This window comes from Carassius auratus, chromosome 7 (assembly GCF_003368295.1).
Source record: "Carassius auratus strain Wakin chromosome 7, ASM336829v1, whole genome shotgun sequence".
NCBI lineage: Eukaryota > Metazoa > Chordata > Actinopteri > Cypriniformes > Cyprinidae > Carassius > Carassius auratus.
Genome location: NC_039249.1, coordinates 6,506,361 through 6,522,435, shown reverse-complemented (window position 1 = coordinate 6,522,435; position 16,075 = coordinate 6,506,361). Strand labels below are relative to the sequence as shown.

The window sequence follows — 16,075 nt, the reverse complement described above, 5'->3', positions numbered from 1 at the left end:
GTTTGCATATGTTAAAATACTTGAAGAGGTCATGTTGCCCTATGCTGAAGAGGACATGCCCTTGAAATGATTGTTTCAACAAGACAATGACCCAAAACACACTAGTAAACGGGCAAAGTCTTGGTTCCAAACCAACAAAATTAATGTTATGGAGTGGCCAGCCCAATCTCCAGACCTTAATCCAATTGAGAACTTGTGGGGTGATATCAAAAATGCTGTTTCTGAAGCAAAACCAAGAAATGTGAATGAATTGTGGAATGTTGTTAAAGATTCATGGAGTGGAATAACAGCTGAGAGGTGCCACAAGTTGGTTGACTCCATGCCACACAGATGTCAAGCAGTTTTAAAAAACTGTGGTCGTACAACTAAATATTAGTTTAGTGATTCACAGGATTGCTAAATCCCAGAAAAAAAAAATGTTTGTACAAAATAGTTGCGAGTTTGTACAGTCAAAGGTAGACACTGCTATTTTTTTGAACACACCCCTTTCAACTAATTGCCCAATTGCACAGCCTTAAGAGCGTGCATATCATGAATGCTGGGTCTTGTTTGTTTTCTGACAATCTACTGAACCTACTGGTAACTTGTTTGCCACGTAGCAATAAAAATATACTAAAAACCTTGATTATTCTGGTTAGTCACATTGTACTGCTATTATTTTGAACAAAACTGTATATATATACATTGCATTTTTTTTGTTTTTTATGGCCGAATAAAAAGTGTGTCAAAATCGATAAGAATTTTATATTGCCAAGCTTTACTTAAACAATGAATTCCAGTTATTAAATGATACTTCTAAACTACTAAACCAAAAACACGTACAGTACTACAATTTGACTTGCTGTTAGGTGACTTCTCAACATATTGTTTCAGTATTGCCTCCATTTTATGTAGCAACAACCACAAGTCTTCCATTTTTAAAATAGCTACACACTTCACAGTCTCTCGAGACTTACAGCTCCATCAGCACTCTTATGCTCTACAATCTGACAGCCAAATGCAATCTACAATCTGACAGCCTGGCTTTTAACCAGAACCTAGAATTAACCAATTAGCAAATCTTAATATACACCTCAACCACAAATTAACTCATCCATCAAATTTCACACAGATGAAAAGAAAATCTAAATTCATTTACATGTGTCAATTGACACCAACTTTGTGATAAATGGAGATGGGCCTCTTGTAGATATAAATCAGTACATTCACTTGCCATATTTTCACTGTTTTCAATATTCATGTCAATATTCCACATCCCGTGTAGTTATTCATTTACATGGAAATGAGCTGAGGTAAGTGTCATGACATTATGTGGATGAACGCCACAATCCCCCCGACTGCGGCAGGCCAAAGCCAAAGCTCAGACTGCACTGGAAATATCACACACATTCACAGACACACTAGACATACAAAACACGACAGGTGCACTGTGGGCCAGCTTTATGAATACAATTTGACCAAAATGTGGTAGCTATGAATAAACAAATAGTTGAAAATTAGGCCATTATTCACTCATTATATACTCTCATGTCATCTCAAACCATCTGCATGTTGTAATTTTGTCCATGCAACACACAAGGAGATAATTTTGAAGAATCAAATTTACATTTTTTCAGACTAGGACTAAAAAAAACAAACAAAAATATCAGTAGAAGTACATACAAATTGTGCGCTATATTATGGAAGCCAACTTCAGTCACAGAATAAAAGAGAGAGAGAGAGAGAGTGAGATTGAGATTTTGAGTCCATATTCGCAATCCTGGGTTTGTATCTCGCAATTCTGAGTATATATCTTGAAATTCTGGGATTTTATCTCACTATTCCGAGTATACAGTATATCTGGCAATTATGGGTTTATATCTCACAATTGAGTATATATCTCGCAATTCTGGGTTTATATCTCAGTATTCTGAGCATATATCTTGAAATTCTGCTTTTATATCTCACTATTCTGAGTATATATCTCGCAATTCTGGGTTTATATCTCAGTATTCTGAGCATATATCTTGAAATTCTGCTTTTATATCTCACTATTCTGAGTATATATCTGGCAATTCTGGGTTTATATCTCACTATTCTGAGTATATATCTGGCAATTCTGGGTTTATATCTCACTATTCTGAGTATATATCTGGCAATTCTGGGTTTATATCTTACTATTCTGAGTATATATCTGGCAATTCTGGGTTTATATCTTACTATTCTGAGTATAAATCTGGCAATTATGGGTTTATATCTCACTATTCTGAGTATATATCTCGCAATTCTGAGTATATATCTGGCAATTCTGGGTTTATATCTCACTATTCTGAGTATATATCTCGAAATTCTGAGTATATATCTGGCAATTCTGGATTTATATCTCACTATTCTGAGTATATATCTCGAAATTCTGAGTATATATCTGGCAATTCTGGATTTATATCTCACTATTCTGAGTATATATCTCGAAATTCTGATTATATATCTTGAAAGTACCGTATAGTACCGTATTTTCCGGACTATAAATCACACTTTTTTCATACTTTGGCTGGTCCTGTGACTTATAGTCAGGTGCGACTTATTTATCAAAATTAATTTGACATGAACCGAGAGAAATGAACCAATAGAAAACATTACTGTCTACAGCTGCGAGAGGGCGCTCTATGCTGCTCAATGCTCCTGTAGTCTACACTGAGCAGCATAGAGCGCCCTCTCGCGGCTGTAGACAGTAATGTTTTCTCTTGGTTCTTTGGTCTAAATAAATGCGACTTCTATATGTGTTTTTCCTCATCATGACATATTTTTGGGCTGATGCGACATACTCAGGTGCGACTTATAGTCCGAAAAATACGGTATATATCTTGAAATTCTGGGTTTATATCTTACAATTCTCAGTATTTATCTTGAAATTCTGAGTTTATATCTCGCAATTCTGAGTGTATGTCTCGCAATTTTGAGTATATATCTTGCAATTCTGAGTACTGCATATATCTTGAAATTCTGGGTTTATATCTCGCTGTTTTGAGTATATATCTCACAATTCTGAGTATATATATTGAAATTCTGGTTTGATATCTCACAATTCTGAGTATATATATCTCTAAATTCTGAGTATACATCTTGAAATTCTGGGGTTATATCTTGCAATTCTGAGCATATATCTTGAAATTCTGGGTTTATATCTTACAATTCTCAGTATTTATCTTGAAATTCTGAGTTTATATCTAGCAATTCTGAGTGTATGTCTCGCAATTTTGAGTATATATCTTGCAATTCTGAGTACTGCATATATCTTGAAATTCTGGGTTTACATCTCGCTGTTTTGAGTATATATCTCACAATTCTGAATATATATATTGAAATTCTGGTTTGATATCTCGCAATTCTGAGTATATATATCTCTAAATTCTGAGTATACATCTTGAAATTCTGTGGTTATATCTTGCAATTCTGAGCATATATCTTGAAATTCTGGGTTTATATCTTACAATTCTCAGTATTTATCTTGAAATTCTGAGTTTATATCTCGCAATTATGAGTGTATGTCTCACAATTTTGAGTATATATCTTGCAATTCTGAGTACTGCATATATCTTGAAATTCTGGGTTTACATCTCGCTGTTTTGAGTATATATCTCACAATTCTGAATATATATATTGAAATTCTGGTTTGATATCTCGCAATTCTGAGTATATATATATCTCTAAATTCTGAGTATACATCTTGAAATTGTGGGTTTATATCTTGAAATTCTGAGTATATATCTTGCAATTTTGGGTTTATATTGAAATTCTGAGTATATATCTTGAAATTCTGAGTATATATCTTAAAATTGTGGGTTTATATCTCTTAATTCTGAGTATATATCTTGAAATTCTGAGTTTATATTTTGAAATTCTGAGTTAAAATTCTTGAGAAGTCTGGTATAAACTCAGAATTATGAGATTATAAGTGTAAATTTTTTTTTTCATTTATGTAAAATAAATGGGCTTCCATTATTACATTGCAAAACATCTTAAGTTATTTAATAAGTTTATGTGAGGCACAGACTGAAATATAAGTGGTTATTCACTAATAATCTACCCATCTGTTGAATCAGAATTAGATTTAAAATGGCGTCTTGACACATGTTTTGGCCGAATGTGTTCTTCACACAAAGCTACGACTTTAGCATACTATTTGATTTTCGCAATTCATTTCTTCTATGGTCTTTATAGAAATTAATTAATCAAGATACATTCTTACTTTCTGAAGTGTTAAATTTTGGTTTAGATGAACATTTTCAACAATTGAAGGATCTCGATGCTTTTTCAGCATCTGACACCATGTGCACCACATTTTTAAGACGCCAAGTTAAAAATAGTTACAACCCTCCCCTTCCAATCTGCTGCATCTATATGTTTTCTAACACAAGAATGCGTCTTTAAGACAAATGAATGGCTCCTTAGTATGTTTTTTATTCTTTTTGGAGCTTGATAGCAGTTTCATTGTTAACTAAAACTACATCTACTGAAATATGTTAATGTCAACTGAAATAAAGCCAAATTAAAGTAAAACAGAAATATTACATGAAAAACTTAAAAGAAAAGAAAATAACTGCAAAAAAAAAATGAAGTACAAAAAATTTCTAAAACTACAACTGAAATAAATATAAACAAGTTTTTTAAAGATTTTAAAAATGATAAAAGCACAGAACAAAATCACTAAAACTTAATTAATAACACTACAAAAGCAGTATTACAAAATATCAAAATAACACAGCTTGACAGTCAACGTCACTATAAACTGTCATTGTGGGAAAACAACTGCATGAATATTCTTCAAATAATCATCTTTTTTTCTCTCTTTTTTTCACTGAAAAAAGTAACATTGTACAGATTGGAAACAACAGTAAATGACAGACCATTTATTTTGGTGAACTACTCCTTTCATCATTACAGATGTGTTTATGTTGTTGACAAGGAATGGAGCGGATAATTACTTGATAGTTATGAACTAAAGGTTCACAATGTTTTTGATACGCCATTTATGAGATTTTTCCAACTGCACCTTGAAACATGTGAGTCATTAGTGATAAGGTGCTCAACATGTACTCTTTCATAAGTCTTTAGTGATATTTCAAGGATTTTATCTGTTGTGGTCAGGCGTGGACTGTAGTTACAAGCTGTTTGATAACTCAGACCTAGATTTAGCCCAGAGGCAAGAGAAAGGATGAAAGAGAGAATAAGAGAGAGACACAGGCATTGGGAATATAGAGGGCTCTGTTCCAAAACCTAGTCATCTGCCTTGCTGTCTGCTATCTAAAGCAGTATACTAACTGAAATAGAACCTCAAAACTGACCGTACTGGAGCGCTCTACGAACAAGTAAGCTCATTTCAAGACATGACAGGCGCGCACCTGATTCGAAGGCTGTTACAATAGCAACAGTTATCAGCCGAATTTGAATACTGTGTGTCCTAAACTCACATGCATACATGCACACACACTGCAACAGGACATCTGTCCACCTCCACCTGTCTTCAACTAGGTCAGCCTGAAGCCAGCCATTGCATCTCATAGGTGTTTAATGAACAGCCTAAAATAACTGGCACTCACACACAAGACCCCTGCCCACAATGCACGAGTTCTGGTTTCTATTGCTGGGATATTTATTTTTATTTTATAGAAATATAAAATAAAATATTTTGTGTCATTTTTGTTTTGTATTTAAAGCTTTGTTTTATTTTCATGTTTTACTTTTTTTCAGAGGCTGAAATAAAGTAAAATTTAATATTAGAGGAAAAACTCAAACTGAAAAAAAAAAAAACGTTTAAGCTGACCAGCTAACAAAAATGTCTTCTTAGAACGTTTTGCTTACGTTTAATTAAATTATGAAAAAAAAATGTTTCTGAAATTTCTTTGAACGTTCAAAATGTCCAAATTTTAAATGTTTTAACGCATTTTCTTGGTTATACGAACGTTAAGGGAACATGCAAACATTATGAGAATGTTACTTTTTGAATGTTCCCTGGACATTTTGAAACAACTTCGAAAAACTTTAAATTAATGTCTAAATAAAATGTTTCAGATATAAACCGTTTCATGAACGTTTTTGCACTAATGTTTTGAGAACATTCATAAAAACCAAATAAAGTCATATTAAAATGTTGGAAAAATGTTCATTCTTAACTTTAAGAGAACCTTGCTAGAACATTCTGAGAATGTTTCTTGTTAGCTGGGAATTACTAAAATTGCTCAAACTAAAACTGCACCAAGGACTAACACCAAGGATTAACTCGTTTGAAAAGGTTTCATACTACTTGTTTCAACTAACAAGTAGTCTAAACTAATAAATAAACTCCAACCCTCTTGCACAGCAGAGATAGAGAGAGAAATATCTGCTCTCTACAATTTCACACACCATTTAATGCCTGATGAATGGTGCTTGAACAAAACAACTGCCCACTTGCTGTGCACCACATATGAGGGGCTATAATTTCACAGATGCACGAAAACAACTTGCTGCCGCTCTGCATTGTTTGGACACAGAAGAGTCTACGAGCACTTGCTGCATGCAATAATTCCACACATGAACTTCTGGCTTGGTACCATGCCATTTGTCTGGTGACCACAGAGGCGTAGACGCCATAACAATGACCTTTTTCACAGTATGTGCAGTATGAAAATCATCTTTGTCTTTGATACCATAAAGCATCACATCACAATCTAATGACAAGCACCATTGATTTCCAGCAGAAGAATGCTTTTCAGTATTGTCACATGCACAATGGATAGTGATAGAGCATTGCATACCTTGATTTCCAAGATGATGATGAAATGGGTGGAAACTGTCCTCCTTCACAGGGTCCTACTTTCCAGGTGTCGTGGGAAAGGTAAAGGTAAAGGTGCATGCTTATATTTGAGGTATATAACTCAAAAGAAAATACTATGATCCCACATTATACTGTAATATACCATACTATATTATTAGAACAATATGCTATCCCCCACAGTACTGTGCTGACTCCACACATCACACTGTACTACACAATATACAGTACACTATGCTCAACTAGATTTTATATATGCCCTACTGTACCACATTCTCATATCACATTACATTGGCTATCTAACCGTTATTACATAAGAAATGTAAGATTTGCAGTCTGTCAATTAAACTGTCAAATCGATCAGGTGCTCAGGTGAAATGATGCGCATGTTAATGCTATTTATCTCTGAACTTGCACCGGTGAATCATGTTAAATACTCGCAAACTCACAGAACTGGAATAGGGTTTTCTATAAGATGTCTGAGCGGTCTCGCTTGTAAAAACGGCACTGGATAAAACATACGAGCGCGCAATGCGTGGCACGGAATGAGAAAAGACGCACCTTTACGCGCAACTCACCACCACCAGTGAGATACAGATCCGCAGAAATCAAAGCGCACATGTCTCACTCAAGTACGCATGTTGTTCTGTACCCTTGAAAGTATACAGTGACATCATTCATGAGTTTCAAAATCCACAAAGATAAAGGTCCAGAAGTGCAGACCAACCTGTAGCGTGAGCAGATTGCCGTCAGCTCCACGGAAACAGTCCGGTCTACAAGCAGCTGATGCGCGGCATGAGTTCATAAGACAGCACTGGAGACGCACTGATATTTATACACACCTCCAGACTCCTGCTTTACAATGTTTACAACGCCGGTGCGAAGCCACGCCCACTGCGAGACGATTAGCTGGATGAATTCGAAGTCACGCCTATTTGCATCTAATTGGCTCGAAGGAACCCTGTGCGGTTCAAGAACTCAATGTACAGTATCTGGCGTTCCGATAGAACGCTTCAGACGCGTTCCACAATCTTCTGACCATAAACTAGATTATTATTCATTAGGGAATACGTAAAAGGTCATGGCCAAAAGAAAGCATCACATGGAAAACCGCACTTATGATTGTGTTGCAAGTAACATTGTGAGACTTCTATTCTTGTCATATCTCAGCGGATGCTTTTATTTTATTCAAATCAACAACAACAAAAGAGATTCTATTCAAATGACTGGTGTTGATTTAGCAGATGCTTTTATTCAAAGTGACTTGCAAATGAGGAGCACAATGCATTGGTTCACTGATGGAAAGATATGCTGGTAGTTTTGTGGAAAGCAGCACTGTTATAGAATCATAATGAGGATGAATTATGACCCTACAGTGAGAGAGAAAGAAAGAACGCGCGCGCGTTGACTCATACTGAGTGATTATAACAGCTATCAGTTGTAATCCATAGAGGTCGCTATTATCATTGTTCCAAGAGACAAAAAACCTAATATAGTGACATCCTGTTGTGATTCAGTCTTCAGAACTCAAACGGAATTTCTAAATAAACAGGTGTTCTTAAGTTACTCATGCAGCTGCGTTTGGCTTATTTCTCTACACTGGACACAATTATAATCACATTCTGAAAACAAAGTAATGGGCATAGGGTTTTGATCTGTTTAAACAACAGATGGACTTCACTGTTTGACTAGTTAATGGAGGCTGTTTTATATCTCAAATCAATGGTAGTCAAGATCTGGTTACTATACAGGGGATAGGAGGATATAAAATACAATGAAAAGCATGCTTATATAAATCATTACTCACCATAAGAATTCACCTTTTACATGACTACCAATTTGCATGTCAACGATGTACATATTGAGGAAGGAGGATACGCTGTATATATTATTTATATTTTATTATTTTATATTCATTTGTTTTCATATAGAGCAGTTTGACCATTTTAAAACCAAAATTAAAAAATTTTTTCAAAAAAATGATAGAAAATCTTATATACATACATACATACATACATACATGTGTGTTTGTGTGTGTGTAAAAATACTAAATAAAAATACAGCACAGATTTTATTTTTACAACAATCTTGCACAACATTTCCAGTGGTCCTGGAGTTGCCTTTGTAAATTCAGGAGGGTTGTGCTGTTGCCACATTTCATTTCACAGAGGCTTGATGGTATCATCTCCATGAATGATGCATTAATATTTGCAGACATCTAAAATAAATCTCCCTGGATTTGAATTTCACACATAAATCATACACTTCCAAATCCCACTCTTATTGTCTGTAGGACACTCACAACCATATACGCACACATGCATGTAGGTTGAGGATATTTATTTGGTATTCTGCAAACATATAGGAAAACTACAACAGCATTCCTGTTTGAATTAGCAAAGACTCTCGAAGGACTCCAAGCAACAGACAAAAATGCAACCCCGGGGCTCATTAAATGAAGTGATGAAAATTGGAATGCACATTGTTTTTCCTGGAAGGAGATTACCCCAGCAGAGATGCTGACGCTGTCTCGGATTGGCTTGCTGAGATAGGTAAATACCTTGTTCTGCTTTGCATTCAAGCGTAAGGACATCTGAGTTCACTTAGTCAAATCTCCCTGCTACTGAAAAAGGTGAAGTTTAATGGCCCCTGAGGTTGAACGCATGTCAGTGTGACTGCCATCTCTGGAGCTCTGCACCCAATTTTCTGTCTCTAGATAAGGTGCAGACTGGCAAAAAAAAAAATTTAAGAGGTCATATAATAAGGAATCGAATTTTCCTTGATCTTTTGTGATAAAAGAACACACTGTTCTACAAAATATATATATATTTTCCATTTCCCAGCAAGGTTTCTGATATACATAAGTCACAACATTAATATAGGACTGTATATTTACATGCCAGTGATGCTAATGAGGAAGCAGGATATTATATATATAAAAAAAAAATAATTAAAAATCTCATACACATATATTTTTTTATATCCTTACAAACATTGTAATGTGACCTCAGAAGAGAGAAAATGTATGATACAAGCCCTTTAAATCAAAACGGTGTGGCATATGAAACAGAATCAATCTCTGTCTTGATGATTGAGGGTTTCATTTGTAAAGTCTGCACTCTATCCTGGTTAAACATGCTTCAGTTCCCTAATAAAGATATTGGCAAATGCAGAGCAGGCAGTTTGAGCCTGGTTCCCATTCCCAATTAATCTGTCACTTATCCAAGTCTGGAAAAACGGCCTGTGTATGCTCTCCGGAAAGGTAAACTTCCTGTGCGGATTACGCAGGGCGGACTGAGATGCCTCCTGTCTGGATCTCTGGGGTGGATTTCTGCCCGGCAAGTGTGGGAACTCCTGCAGTCCTCTTGAGAATGTGGGACATTGGAAAACAAGTGATTGGACATTGGTTCACAACGCCCATTCCTAATCTTAAAATGTTCTGCTTAATATTTGTAGCCCTTATGTCATGGACAATCCCGTTAAAACCATCCATCTCCAGGAAGAACTTAAAAACTATTAAAAATCTAAAACCCCCTATAAACTGCTATATGTTTTTGGACCTACACCCTACTTTTCCCCTCACTGAAGATCCTATTTCATATACATCGTATTAGCATTTCATGTTTACTGTAAAACACCTACACGCCTGAAGCTAATAGAAATCATAGCATATGTATCCACCTTATTTTACAACGCGAAAGTAATCTATTTTGTTTAAACTCGCGAGACTTCCACTTCATATATCGTTGTATAGTAACGTTAAATAACTAGAGAAATAACAGGTAAAACTATTTGCGCTACAGACAACAAGTGCTCTTAGGATTATAAAAATAAGCTAAAACAGAACGATAATAAATATCATTTAGCAGTATGAAGCAGCATAAATGACTGTTTTACAGGTAAAATAACTGGAAGCCAATGTCACCGGAAGTCTCGCACATTTAAGTTATGACCTCCGCGCCCAGTCTCACGTTACAAATAAAGTGGATAAATACCCGTGACCCAGTGGCTTCTTGGACTTCCACATTCGCCCTCCCCAACTGTTTGGATCAGCAGAAATGTTCAACCTGAAGCTCAGCCAATTCCTCGCCCTCGGAGGACTTCTGGTCTCCGGCCAAAGTAAACCGTGACTGGCTCCAACTGATGAGGCCTATGGTCGCTCCAGTTCCACCTGCCTGTCGCGATTCTGCACGCGAGAAGCGTGTGTTCAGCGGAAAACGCATTCCGAACTCCAACTAAAAAGTTTCAGAAAAACGCTCCACCAACAATGTATAAATAAAGTTAAAATAAACGTACTATTAATAATGCTACTGGTGAAACATTTTAGAGAACCTTATCAAAACATTATAAAAACATTCCCTGTTAGCTAGGCATGAATGTCATTTATCACAATTGTTATTTTTAATGCAATTTAAAAATATATTTTTTTTCAGCCAATCAAACAATGGGCCCCTAAATTGAATTTCTGTGAAATTATGTATACAATCAACAATTTACAGAAAATGTGCATACTGTGCAGACTTTGCATACTACATACTCCTGCAATAACTTTATTCTAATCTAAACAAGTTATCAGGAACAGCAGCTCTTTTTAGTCTTGACATGGCACTGATTTGCTTTACTGTTACATTTAAGATGATGTTTGAAGTTTGAAGGATCAAAGGAGGTGAGATGTTTTATGTAACTCCCATTATAACTGCACTGAGGACGAGTTCAGACAGGCAAGTCTCACACAGTGTTGACTATTAAAGAAAAAGGTCAAATGGGTTTGCATTCATAACTTGTTGGACTACATAAGACTGATTGGTTAAAAAGTTCTAAATTAGAAATCAAACAAAAATAATTCTACATGAGTCTGAAACCAATTTGCTGGAATCCCAAGTAACAAACTGTCTGTAAAGGATATCTGTTGAAGTCAAAACTAGTCCAGTCCCATTACAATCAATAGCACTGTCTGCTCTGGAAGTGTCTGATGTATCACATCGCTCTTTCATTTCATTTGATGGACACCTGCAGTTGGCCCATTTCTATTTTTGATGCACTGCAGAACTACTTTAGACATTTGATTTTCTGATAGTCTGATACAAAATTGATTTACAAATATCACATTTGTACTATTAATTTTAAGCATAGACAGCTTGTACCCTTACAATAAAATATTTATATTTGTATTTGTTTTCTTGTTTCGAACCATATAGACGAACTGTAAAAATGCTTGCTGGATTTTCATTGAAAAGAAAAGTGAATAGCAGTTTTATTGATCATATCTTGCCTCAAACTATAATCCAACCCTCTCCCGAATCCCAATCTCCTCATGCTAATGTATAATAGAAGTGATACTCTGTTCTGTGCCTCATAAGAAAGCCTACCAAATCACTTTATGATGCATACATAGATATCTGGATTTATTTCTTCTATGCATTAATAATACTGCTGTTAAAAAGTTTGGGGTTGGAAAGGTTGCATTTGATCAAAAACACAAAAATATTGTAAAATATTACAGCAAATTTAAATATTTTTTTCTTTATATATTAAAAGGTAATTTATTCCTGTGATGTAAAGCTGTATTTTCAGCATCATTACGCCAGCGTCACATGATCCTTCAGAAATCATTTGCATATGCTGATTTACTGCTCAAATATTTCTTATATTATCAGGGTTGAAAATACTGTGCATACAGTGCTGTGCTTTGAAATATTTTACTGGAAACTGTCATTTTCTTTCCTAGAACAAAGTTCAAAGGAAAGCATCTATTTGAAATGGAAATCTTTTGTAACACTGTAATTATCTTTACTGTCAGCTGTTCTCATATTCAACCAAAAAGAATAAGCAACAACATGAGTAATTGTAAGATATATTGAGCATCAAGAAAATAATACTAGTTTGGGTTTCCATGCAGTCTTTATTCCTTTATATGCAGTACAATAACCACTGTGTTGCATTGAAGCAACAACCAACAGAAAGAACAATAATCTGTCTCGCGGCACATTTAAGGCTTTAAAGATCTATATATAAAAAAAACAACAACAAAAAGAAACCTCCACACAATTGTCTGTACCAACTAGGGTTTTCTCTGCATTAGATTTGCATACTGTGATTCCAGTGTCAATAAAAATCAAAGCTAAATACAATTTACTTCATATTTTACATACATGTATATATAGAGAGAGAGAGAGAGAGAGAGAGAGAGAGAGAGAAAGAGAGCGAGAGAGTATACAGTACGGTTATCTTACAAACCAGCATTAAAAGAGGTGTAAATAATTACTGAAAAAACATTGTAAAAATGTCAGTATCAAAAGCAATGACAGGATCAGATGTGGTCAGTTTCTGTCATTCCTTAAAAAGAGTCCCAAAGAGCTTCATCTCTGAACAACATCATACATGAACCGCCACTTCATAACCTTACAGCGATACAAGTTAACCAACAACAACAACTGCTTCGCGTTAACAGCATCCAATCAGACGATCGCAGTGGTTTTTGGTAGCAATCGACGTCCTTCATTAGCGCAGAAAACACTTCTGATCATCCTGTTGTGTAGCGCTAAGGTGAAATGTCTACAAACATTCGCCATATGGGGGAAAACACTGAATGAATAATATATTTTCCTAGGTTTTGAGATTTGTCCGTTGTCTGGAAAAGAGGACGAATGTCAAAATGAGGAGGAGGTTCGGTGCCTTATTTATATCTAACGAAGGTTCAGTTTTCACAGTGATTTTCCCATTAGAGTAGCAGCGAGTGGGAGCCCAGAGAAAATCTTCAAAATCCCCTTTCTGAGAAATCATTGACAGGAATGTCGGAGCGAAATGTCTGAAAACATAAGGCTTATTGTAAGGTCAATTCTAAAAGCAAAAGCAAGAGATTTAAGTTTCACATTTTTAATACAACCCACGATTAAAACGATGTAGTGTTTGCGCCGAAACAATGCCCTGAATTCAGTGTTGTGACAAAGCACCGTGTTTCACCGCTGAAAAGACAATATGACTCCTCTTTCCCCACTGTATTTGAAATCACAGACTGTACATCTTCATTATTTACGGGTCGAGTTACTTCCACAGGTCTTCCAGTTTTAATTACAATTATTTTGACCGATAAGTCAGCGGCCTTTACCACACAATCACATGTGCGTATGAATGCGCCTAAACACAAACACACACACACACACACACAAACTGGCCATGTATAAAGTCAGTCACTGGTTGATCTTGTACTAATCAACTTGAAACATAATAAAACGGAATGCTATGACAATTCCTGCCAAAACAAAAATACAATAACCTGAAAACACCTGCACAATAAAAGTGCAGTTTAATTAACCCTCAAGGAGCACTTAAAAGAAACATTAGCAGAAAAACGAGAAAAAAATCGTCAAATGCAACGTATTGAATGCGGTGCAAAATGTTAACGCTTCTTCATCAAGTACAAAAGAATAGAAAGTGGTTCATAATCATTAAAACGCATTTCCCCAGTAGGGATGAAAACGCCCCTCTCCTAAATATCAAGAGAGAGACTTCAGCTTTTTTTCGTCAGCAAGTGCAAGTACTGATGGCGTCCTCAGCCCTGGGTAAAGGGGAACCCTACACGACACGGGTGAGTGTGTGTGGCCTCGGCCAGCCACTAAGCTCCACGGCTTCAGGAGGTAGCCAGCTCGAACGTGATGAACCGTTTGAGTCTCTCGAGGTACTGAGCGTAAAGCTCAATGTCATTGTGCCCAGCACCCTCCACCCACAGAGGCTCCACGGCACGCGGACATCGCTCAAAGATGGCCAGACCGTGGGAGAAATCGATCACTTCATCTTCTGTGCCATGGATGACCAGCACTGGAGATGCCACCTTTGACACCTTGTCGATGCTGAAACACATGAAGACACGTAGGAGGTGTATTAGACAAATAATAGGCAAATCATTTAGGATATAAGTGTCAGCTAAATGACTAAACAAAATCAATGCAACTGACAGTTATTTTTTTCTGTCAATTAACTTGCAAGTTGTGAATTTTTTTTTTTTTTTTTTTTTTTATTGCAGCACATCATCTAATCCACTTTGCAGGTGTTCAGGTCAAGCAGCGCCAAAATAAATCAGGAAGAGATGACCTGGTATACAAGGCAACATTTAAACGATCAACAAAAGTTTATCTTTTAACATGCCATTTAAGGTGAAGTTTGAAATAAATAGCACAATAAAAATAGATGTTGTTTGATGACCAAATCAGCATCTCAGAATGATTTCTGAAAGATCATGTGACACTGAAGACTGGTGTAATGATGCTGAAAATTCAGCTTTGTACCACATAATTCATTTAAATTTAAACTAATAATAAATGACACAATGTTTCTGTTTTCACTGTTTCACTGAGTGCAAGATACTTTCAAAAACACTACTGTACTGACCCTAACAATTTCCATATGGTAGTGTGAATAATTTGAAATAAGAACTGAAATGCAACATGCCATTTGTTATGTATGCAAACATTGCTTAAAAATGATAATAATAAAATGACTAATAAAATGTCATCTGTCTGGCATTACTGTGTTGACACTCCATACATCTCAAAAAGCTGTTTAGACTGTACTGTGTTCCTCAGCATTGCAGTAAACACACTTTCATGGGTTAATCACTACACTGGCTCCACCCTGGCTGGTGCAGGTCTTCTAACTCGCCCATGATCCTCACAGGACAGTCCAGTGGAGAGTCAAACAGGCGTGCTAATTAATTTGTCGCTCAATGTGCCTAATTGTTGCTTATTTTCCTCATTGGTGCACAGGCAATCAAATTTGAGTAAGTGAGGAGATTAATGCGTGACACAAGCTGATGGAATAATTACACCGCCTATGAAGAATGATGCAGTTATCCAAACACACCAACCAAATAAATATGCTGCATGAATAATTAACCCAACACATTCCAGTGGATGACTGACAAAGTGTTAATACTGTATTTTTATTAGGCAACACACAGGGAAAAGCTGTGTTAAATTGATAGGGGAACTCTTATTAAAATACTTTTTCAGTCTTTATCCAGGCTTTCCATCTTTAATTGACCGTACGCATGCAGAGTTTGATTGATAGGTGATCTGTCCAATCATAACGTCACATTAACGAGCCAAAAAATGGTACTTATTCTTTGAATTTCAAGACCAAATTTGAAAGCTGAAATCATGTTTCATATCAGAAGTAACCTGCTCTGTCTTGTCTGTCAGCGAAGGGTCAATTCTAAAAGATTCAAAACTTATGAGCAAATAGTATATTTAATGAGATTTAATAGCAATGTATAGGGATCCCATG

At 35.9% G+C, this 16,075-nt stretch overlaps 2 protein-coding genes across 4 annotated transcripts in view; both read right to left on the bottom strand.

The window, feature by feature from the left end:
• The window catches only part of cemip (cell migration inducing hyaluronidase 1), a 113,297-nt gene extending 105,646 nt beyond the window's left edge, over positions 1-7,651 (bottom strand). The window contains exons 1-3 of one of the 3 annotated variants that reach the window (XM_026266912.1): positions 7,521-7,636; positions 7,355-7,446; positions 6,777-6,831 (exon numbers count right to left, since the gene is read on the bottom strand). The gene's annotated coding sequence lies outside the window, so the exon portion shown is untranslated. Of the gene's footprint in view, positions 1-6,776; positions 6,832-7,354; positions 7,447-7,520 lie in introns of all 3 variants that reach the window. The other 2 variants (XM_026266911.1, XM_026266910.1) reach the window with 2 other exon arrangements.
• Positions 7,652-12,675: 5,024 nt separating this feature from the next.
• The window catches only part of LOC113105677 (alpha/beta hydrolase domain-containing protein 17C-like), a 42,162-nt gene continuing 38,762 nt past the window's right edge, over positions 12,676-16,075 (bottom strand). The window contains exon 3 of the mRNA XM_026266909.1: positions 12,676-14,643. Coding sequence (XP_026122694.1) covers positions 14,424-14,643 — 220 coding nt within the window. The 3' untranslated portion in view covers positions 12,676-14,423. The remainder of the gene's footprint in view (positions 14,644-16,075) is intronic.